The sequence below is a fragment of the Montipora capricornis genome, chromosome 11 (genome assembly GCF_036669925.1).
Source record: "Montipora capricornis isolate CH-2021 chromosome 11, ASM3666992v2, whole genome shotgun sequence".
Lineage (NCBI taxonomy): Eukaryota > Metazoa > Cnidaria > Anthozoa > Scleractinia > Acroporidae > Montipora > Montipora capricornis.
Window position 1 is genome coordinate 35,481,214 of NC_090893.1, and position 10,000 is coordinate 35,491,213.

Here is a 10,000-nt window from a genome sequence, read left to right on the forward strand (position 1 = left end):
TCTCTGTATTGCAATTTTTGGCACATCTTTAGAAGCTCTGATAAGGATACATGATGCCTGGAGGACCTATGTCTAGAACAGAAACGAAAGGAGAGCGAAAGAGAACGATAACAACAAAACAGAATACCAGTAATAGCTCACACTTGGCAGAAGAAGGTACTCCACAAATTCTTTCCTTGGGCACTAAACCGATTGTTATTTTTACGGATGTGTTATTTGAAGTGGATGCATATTTTTAAAAGGTGGTTTTATCGGTTCTTCCTTTGTTCAGGAATGAAAATCAAATTTTTATTGTCAACTAGAATTAAATAACAAGTATCTGAACTCCTTTGGACATGAAGAAAAAGTTGATTTGATTCTTTTTTTTGCTCTAAAATGCGAGCGAACAGGTGCTTTTTTAATCCGTTTGCCCAACTTTTTTTCGTTGTGCCTCAAAGTTGCATTGCCGTATTTTGCCGATTCTTGTACCAAGCCAACCTGGTGTGTTTCAATGAAATACACCAAAATGTGAATGATCTTGTTTTCAGAGATAACTTTCAAAAAGAAATACACAATTTTAAATTTACAAAACATGTTTCGGATGATCGACATCCATCGTCAGTTGTGAATACAAGTGAACCACTAGTCGGTGTTATATAAAGATAGCTAATAACATGCATAAGTACTGATTAAATAACAACGTGAATGTGAGGTAATAGAAAATACAATGATGAGAAGACAATGGGTATGGACGAGGAAGATTAGAGTGAAAGTGTCAAATTGACATGATTAACCTGCTTATTTAATGAGGGTTTCTCCCAACCTATGTGTAAGGCCTCCTTGATTTTTAGTTGAAAAGGTGTGGAGGCGGTGTCCAGGATTGAAAAACACTCCTCCGAGCATAAAGATCTGCATGCTTCTGACCCATTAATGTGCTGAAAGATATGCGAGTTCTTATCCGATGTTAAATGTTCACGAACACGTGTAGCAAGATGTCGGTTTGTTTCGCCGACATAGCAGGCACTACAGCCTGCGCAAGAAAATTTATAAACCACACGGGATCGTGATAATTTGGAAATAGCATCTTTGGCACTGAATAAGTTCTTAATCTTGTATGGGGCAAACACTAGCTTGATGTCCAAATTTTTACAATAGCGTTGTGTTAAATTCTTGATTCTGCGTTGAACGTGAGTCGAGAAAGGGCCAACAAAAGGTAATTTGTAATAGTGCGTGCGAATTTCATTAGAGTTGGTTATTGCGGAAGTGTGCAGGGGGGAGGCAAAGAATTTGTTAAGGTATTGCTTAACAGTTCTGCTCACTAGACTGGATGGAAATTGATTCTTTCCGAGAATGTTGGCAAGCTCCTTAATGTTGTTGTGGAAACCAGTCCAGGTGTTATTAATTTTAAATGTCCTGTCCACCAGCGTTCGTATTAACCCTAATTTGTAGGGGAAAGGTGTGAAACTAAGGAAATTGGTGAGAAGGCCTGTGTACGTGCTCTTGCGAAAAACAGATGTGACTAAAGATGGAGGATTGCTGTTGTCCAAGAGGACAGAGATACAGTGGAACAAATTACATCAGTAAAACTCTTCTTTGACCTTGAAATGACAAAGTTGTTTTATGGCTTCTAATTTTAGCGTGATTCCTATTCACTGGCTATAATTGAGAGTTGACTCTGAAATGGCTATTCTTCCTTTTCCATTCGCTTGCTGAGGGTGTGCTTGTTTTCTTTTCAAACTCATGCGGTTCAAGAAATTATTGCCAAACTGGTGAATTTCACTGGAAAAACTGATGTCGCACTCATCGCTTCGTGATTCATGCAATATCGGCTTTTAGCGTAAAACTTACAGTGAAATTCACTAGTTAGGTAATGAAAGCAAAGAAAATGATTTAATTATTAAAGCAGCAACCGGAAACAACAAAACGCGGACAATTTGAAACCAGTCCTTTTATTTTCACAAACCCTACAGGCAGTAAAAATAAATGACCAGGGAGCTCCGCTTTTAGGCTTGGCTAAAGCTATATATTTATCAAGGGTTTACCTCGCTTGACTTTCCCGTGGCAACTTTAGAGCCTACAATCTTCGACAGAATAAAATGGAACAGAAATGCCCCCTTCCCCCCAAATCAAGAATGAAGCTGCGTGAAGGCCAAAACGCGCCATTTTCCCATCACTGATTTTGGGGGGAGGGGTGGTCTCAATTTTTCATTTAATTTGTCGAAGATTGTCAGCGTAAATTTCCCTCGGCAGAAAATCGGCCTACTGCGGGATTACCGAGGGAAAGTCGCAACAGGGTGACTCGGCAATGACGCGGTAAAGGGGTCAATACTTTCAGGCTGTACTGTATGTCTAAATTATTAACAGCAGTTTAAATTTTTCTTTGCTCACTGGCCAATGCTCGCACAATGTAATTGCTTGTCTTACAAAATAAATGACAAACTTAAAGGAAAGGAAAGAAAAGGAACTTTAACTACAGTGTAATATAAAGTGTCTTAGTCATTCTAGTGCTAGAGCACTAATGGGGACACTGTAAACTGAAATCAACAAAATAATTATACACAAATCAAGTCAAATGTTACAGCTTTACACAAAGTAGTAAATTAAATGTTTTTGAGCAGAGGGGAAAACGGGAGTACCCACTTATGTCCAGGTTTGACCTTAATTACATGTAGATGCACACCCAATTTTGACATCCAACACAAAGTGTCCCTTTAGTCTTAACATTTGCTACCTATTTTCAACAATAACGTAAAGGTAAAGGTTAGGGTTATTTTTAGCTTTGGGTAAATGCAGCAGTTAATCTTTACTTAAAGAGCAGCATTTGGGGGACACTTAATGAAGTAAATTGTCTGTATTCTGAGACACGAGTGATGTTGAAGTAGGCGAGAAGAGCAAGAGGACACTTCATGATGCTTACTGAAATCCTTGTGCATCTAATTAGGGTCAAATCTGGACATATAAGTACCCGGGGAAAACCTCTCGCTGCAGAGTAGAGAACCAACAAACTCAACCCACATACTGTAGTTTATGACACTAAGTCTGGGAAACAAAACTCGGCCACATTAGTGGGAGGCAAGTGCTCTTACCACTGCGCCATCCCTGCACCCCCTTAAGGGTAAGCTTAAATCTTCTGGATTATCAATGCTCAGCTTGAATGGAAATGTTTGGTACATGTACATGTACCTTCTTCAAGGAAATATTGTATATAATTATGTTCAATGAAGAAAGACAACCTTCAGTTGTCATCACATTTGTCACAAACTTATGCATGTTAGACCAAGTTTCATGACCATTTGTCTGGAAGTGACCACTGAAACTTCTAGTACCCCTTCTACAGGTTGATGAATTAATCCCTTGTGTCAATTAATTTTCAAGTGCTCACACTGTGATTGTTTTGCGTACATGTACATGTACCTTGAAAGTGAAATGTCTTCTGGTCACAGCTGATTGTAAAAGTACTGTCATCTTCATCATCAATTCCAATGTTTGCTCCCTAAAATTATAGCAAGCATGTACAATTAACTTAAAGTTTGAATTGGTCAATAATAATTACAGTATAATAATTACATTGTAATTAATACAATAGACCTGAAGAAGTCATTTCTTGAGAATTCAACAAGTTAATGGCCCTTTTCTCTGAAACAAAGAATTTGCTAGTAGATAATGTTGAAAATTCATACCCCACCGGATATTTCAAGAAATACTCTTTGTTGGTGTTGCACATGGGTCAAGCTCAGCAGAATCAAACAAGCAAAAGGCCATGCTGTAGCACGGGTGGATTTGGTTTTGGCCAAATGGTAAAAGCCTCCTACAGGCATAAATTATCTGAAAATTTGCTACAATACAAGTTCATAGACTGAGATGAATTGAATACCGTTATAATTATAGCATTAATTTTGGTAGGTGATGAACTGAACTGACATCACACTGCAACATGCTTCACTAGTACTTGACCCATTGACTCCCAAGGGTTGCCCATTGACGAGTAAAATTGTCAGGCATTAGACAGAGTAAAATATTAAGTGTGGCTGGTTAATAATATTAAGGCCAGTTTGAGTGTCAAAGGGTTAATTAATGACTTTGGCAATACGTTCCAGTAATGTCTTATGTACAATACCGCCTGGAAGTACAGTATTGGCCCCTTTACCACGTCATTCCCTCGGTATTCCCGCGGTAGGCCGATTTTCTGCCAAGGGAATACCGTGTCACCCTGTCGCGACTTTCCCTCGGTATTCCCGCAGTAGGCCGATTTTCTGCCAAGGGAATACCGCGTCACCCTGTCCAGGGCTCGAAATTAACATTTTTAGTAAGGCGCCAATTGGCGACTGATCCAAAAATTTTGGTCGCCAGATCTTAACTTTTAGTCGCCATTTTTTTCACTGATATTTTTTTCTTCATTTTTCTGATGATCATGTACACATGCAATCTTCTTCATAGTCCTAAGTTGAGGTACACTTAAGCTTCTAAGACTGAGATACTAAAACTTAAAAGGAAGCCAGGGCTCGTAAAACATATCATTATGCATTACGAGGTAAATAATCAATGTGAAAGCAGCTTTAGTCACGTTTCCTGTGCTTCCAGTCCGCTTTTGTTAAGTTTCCATGTAACATCGAGTCTATAGCTTACATAAATAGACGAACCAGAACATAAACAATCACCAGTTTTCCATATTTTCAGCGCTAAAAAGCCAAGGCTTCGTTGTGAACTTCACGCTTCAATGATTGCACGTGTTGTTTAGTGCGCCCGCAATACCAGCTGCTGAATCAAACATGGCGCTCGATTATGAAACATGGAGATCAAAGAGCCAGAAGAGTCGTGGGTTTGTTTTGTTATTTCTGTGCGCATAAATCGAGCATTTTATCCAAAACTACGGTTGACTTGCCTTTGAGGTTAAAAGGATGAAGGAAAAAGGTGAAGGTTAGTCGCCCACTGGCGACTAGCTCTAAAAATCTAGTCGCCAACGCTTGATTTTTGGTCGCATTGGCGACCAGTGAGTCGCAATGTCGAGCCCTGCTGTCGCGACTTTCCCTAGGTATTCCCGGGGTAGGCCGATTTTCTGCCAAGGGAATACCGTGTCACCCTGTCGCGACTTTCCCTCGGTATTCCCACAGTAGGCCGATTTTCTGCCAAGGGAATACCGCGTCACCCTGTCGCGACTTTCCCTCGGTATTCCCGGGGTAGGCCGATTTTCTGCCGAGGGAACTTTACGGCTAGGCTCCAAAGTTGCAGAGGGAAAGTCAACCGAGGTAAACTCTCGGTAATTAAAATTCCGCAGTAGAGTTGTAAAGGGTTTCCGTTGACTTCATGTTTTGATGAGCCAGATTATAATGTTGAAATCCCACTGAAGAACAGGAACTGAACAAAATTGCGAACATCACAGAGGATCATAGCCGCTAGTCATGGACCTTGGTTGCCTTTATTTTCCTTTTACATGCGAAGAGAATATCCATTGCCAGAATCTTCCGACCACATTTGAAACCTTTTTTGACATATTTTGATTGCAATGATTATTTTGAAGACTTCATGTTGACTGTTCATTCGATTTCGAAGTTTCGACAAGTCGATTTTGTAGATGCTTGTCCCTCTTGCAAGGACTTTGCTGTCATCACATTTTTAAGTTTTATTCATTTCAGTATTTTTGCAGCTCAGCACACAAAACGTACATCTATTATCTCGAAATCCTGCAGCTTGAGGGCTTTTGACAATACACGTACATACAAAAATGTAAGCTTACATGTCCAGGGTCTGGGTGACCCGCTCTTGCAATGCCCGTTTGAAAGGTATAAAACTACTCAAGCCAGATAGTGTCGCTAATCACTGTCCAAAACGTTACTATTGCAGATTCACTTTAAATTGACTGAAATATTGGGCTGCTGGTCACAGAGAATTTACAAAACACATTCAACATATCACGTTGTTCAAAGGAAGACTAATGTAAATGTTATTCTTCCGGTGCACTACTGCAGTATTACTTTCCAAGTTGTTTAACAGTAACAAATTACAAAAAGAAAAACATTCCAAGGAAACAAGCCAGAATACCAAACTCTGAACTAGTAGAGAATTACTTGATCTCAACTGAAAAGATTGTTTTCATGCTCTGGTTAACATTTTGATCATTGGTGCACATCAGCGTGGCTTCTTCAAATTCATTACGAGAGACGGCCGGCTGCCAGGCAACAGAGTTACTCCTGAAAGCGCAACGTAAGCAAAGATGGTTCGAACATCAGACTATGTCAAGTTAAGAATTACATGTATGTTGTTCTTTTTTAAATTATTCGTTGGTACGTCTGGTCTCAAAATAGTACCGGCAAAGGCTCCGATACTGTAACATTACGAAGGACACAGAGTAAACAAAAAAACACTTTACTCTCCACTCGACAAGATTACAACTGAACTTAAAAGCTACAAGCAGAATACTTAGTAATAAGCTATGGGACTGCGGAAACAGGTCCCTGGAGACATGTGTTAATGCATATTATAACACCCTTCATTTTACAGACAAAGAAAAGAAAAATTCAGCTCTGTGATAATGCGTTAAAGGTCTTAGTGTTCTCAGTGTTCATGGCTTCATGTCAGGACAAAGTCATTTAAGTGCTTTGGCAGACGTCATTGACGCTCTGATCTTCTTAGCACCGGCTTGGGTGGCAAGGTTACTGCAGTTGAAGGAACGTCCGAGTTTCTCAGACACGAACCTCCTTGACTTGACAGGGGTGGACTAACTTCTCCAGAAGAACTTGTCTGTGACTAGTACGACGGCACAAAACAGGGAGCAGGCACGACTGGCACCTCAGCAGGTATCTCATCTGATAATGGCGGCTCATTTGTCAAAGATAGGTGAATACATTGTGTTGCGTCTTGACCTCGTACAATCTCTCGTCTAACCGACCTCCTACAATTCCTTTCTGCCACTCGCGCTTGCCCAACTGGAACGGTTTCAATCTCACAGTATCTCCTCTCCTTAATGCATCCAGATCAAAAGCACCTCTGTGGTTCAGTAATACTTAGTTTACTGTGGTGCAAGCAGGCTAGCTGTCATTGGTAGAAGACTCCTAGCCCTTCTGTTACAGAGGTGCTGTGCTGGGCTAACTTAATGGATACTGGCAGATGGGGTGTTACGATGGTCGAGTAAGGCCGGAAAAGCATCCGATCCACTTGACTTGCACTTTCTGAGAATCCTTTTAGCTTCCTTCACTACACTCTCTGCTTTACCATTTCCTTGACTGTGGTATGGACTGCTGGTCAGATGTTCAAAGTCCCAGTCTTTCGAGAGCTTCAGGAAATCGAAATCGCATGACATAAATTGTGAACCGTTATCTGTAACCAGCTGCTCAGGAATACCATGGCACGCAAAGTGGGCCTTCAACTTTCTGATGACACACACCGACAAAGGAGATCTTAAGTGGTTCAGATTAAAGAAATGGCTGTCATGATCTGAGGTGACTAAATCGGTTTTTTCCCATCAAACTCAAACAGGTCTGCAGCCACTCGTTGCCAGGGTCGATTCGGTGTCTCAGGGGACATCATTGTTTCCTTGACTTGTCTTCGCTCATACTCCCGACATGCCTCACAGGTTGACACATAGTTCTTAATGTCAGCTGTCATCCCGGGCGAATAGAGATACTCACACGCTCTGTTTAGACAGCCATTCACCCCAAGATGTGAGTTGTGAATTCGTCGTAACAGTTCGCTCCTTGACGCTCGTGGAACCACAACACGTTCTCCCTTAAAGATGAGACCATCCTGGATTGACATCTCATCACGCATGTTGAAGTAAGGGGAAATGATACTGGGCACATTAATCTTATGCTCTGGCCAGCCTTCTGAATCACAGCTTTCAGCATGTGAAGAGACTCATCTGCTTCAGTGTCTTGCTGAATTTCCAGAAGCCTTCCTTCCGATACGGGCAGATACTTTATCATGTTGATTGTCTCGAACTCATTCTCGTCTTGCTCACCGACAGGGAGAAATGCTCTCAATAGAGTATCCGCCAGAAACATCTTGCTTCCCTTCTCTTACCTTACTTCCAGGTCATACTTTTGAAGACAAATTATCATGCCTTGCAGACGCTTGAGGGCACGGTGCAAGGGCTTCTTGAGGATTGATTCTAGCGTCTTGTGGTTGCTAAAAACAATAGTCTTATTGCCAAGTGTGTAGTCATTAAACTTCTCCATTGCGAAAACAATCGCAATCATCTCTTTTTCCAACTGAGTGTAACAGATCTCAGTCTCCGTCAGTGCTCGGCTTGCATAAGCAATGGGATGACTGCTTTGCATTAGGGCTGCGCCCAGACCAGCTTGACTGCTGTCACATTGCACTTCTAATGACTCACCAGGCTTGTAGTAGGCTAGCACAGGAGCAGATGCAATAAGACCCTTCACTTCACCCCAAGCACGTTCTTGCCCGTCAGACCATCACCATTCAACATATTTATGGTCGCGAAGCAGTTTCATCATGTCAGACAGGTTTGGCAGGAAACAGCTTAGGTAATTTACCATACTATTCAAACGCAACACATCCTCAAGCTTTTCTGGTTGCTACATTTCTGTAATCGTCTTGACTTTCTGTGGATCTGGCTTCAGGCCCTTCTGATGTCAGAACATGTCCATGAAAAGGAACTCCCTTACACTTGTATTCCAATTTCACGTGGTTGAGCTTTATGCCCTTCTGCTGACACTTCTTCATGAAACCCTCCAGGCAACTATTGTGGTAAGCATCACCTCTTCCACAGATAAGTACGTCATCGGCAGTACACTTCACACCAGGCAGGCCTAATAACTCTTGGTTCAAATGCTTTTGAAATATCTGGCTCGAGACACACAAGCCAAGCGGTAAACAAAACCAGTGGTATCTCCCATGGAGAGTTTCAAAAGGTGTTAACAGACTAGAGTCGTCATCCAACTCCAATTGCCAGAAAGCGGATGCGAGATCAACCTTAGTAACCACACACGCCTCGGCTAAATCAGGCAACACATCATCAATGACGGGGGATCTGGTATCTTTCTCTCTTTAAAGCAGCGTTCAACAGTTTAGGATCAATGCAGACACGTAAATCACCAGACTTTTTGACAGCAACAACAAACTGGCCGACCAATTCAGTTGGCTGATCGACAGGAGCAATAAAGTTTAGATCCTCCAACCTTTTGAACTTCGCCTTGAATTTTTCCTTTAAAGACACCGGTAATTTCCTGGCTGGGGAAATCACTGGTTGACAAGCCGGATGTACTTGCAGATGAACCTTTCCAGGCAGCTTGCCAAGGGCATTATCAAATACATCTGGGTATTTGTTAGCAAGATCGTTTTCCAAGTTCTCCACAGCGCTAACAAAGTTCTCCTCGTGCACGGTCAACAAACCCATTTTCTCGGTAGCGTTTAAACCAAGAAGTGGACTCGAACCTCGATTATCCGCACCTCGATTATCCGGACTTTTTCTGTGGTCCCAATTTTGTCATGAATATTTATTAGTCATGATCAAGATCCGTAACCATTTTCTTTTTAAAACTACAGCGTTGAAAAGTGAAGTAAAGGCGAGTTTGTTTCCCTTTCAAAAAGCAAAATAAAGCAGCGCTTGCACACGTTGTAACTAATGAAGAACTTTCAAATGAGTTCTGATTGGCTTACAGTTGCTTTGTTGCTAAGTGAAATTTCACGCTCTTTTGGCTTGTTCGGCAAACAAGCTACATTGTACACTACATCACAACTGTTTATTCACGATCATCATGTTCTTGAAGCATAAGCGATCCGTTCTTTCGATAAAAGATAAACAGGCTATCATTTTGCGATTAGAGAAAGAAGAAAAAGAAACCAATTTGTCAACTGAATATGGCGTTAGTAAACGGCATATATCTGATATCCGCAAGAACAAGAAAAAGATCATGACGTTTGCCGACTCATGTAAACGTATTCACAACGGACAGTACAGATGTACACCACATTGTTTTCCAAACGATTTGTAAATGTTTTGTTTCACAATTAAATGTCGCTTTCTTAATTTAATCAGTTTTTATTCCTCATTAATAATCAT

General features: G+C 41.2%; 1 protein-coding gene across 1 annotated transcript in view; it reads right to left on the minus strand.

The window, feature by feature from the left end:
• The window catches only part of LOC138024354 (oxysterol-binding protein-related protein 9-like), a 129,430-nt gene that overhangs the window by 102,485 nt on the left and 16,945 nt on the right, over positions 1 to 10,000 (minus strand). Inside the window, exon 3 of the mRNA XM_068871523.1 lies at positions 3,394 to 3,472. Within this exon, the coding sequence (XP_068727624.1) occupies positions 3,394 to 3,472 (79 nt within the window). The remainder of the gene's footprint in view (positions 1 to 3,393; positions 3,473 to 10,000) is intronic.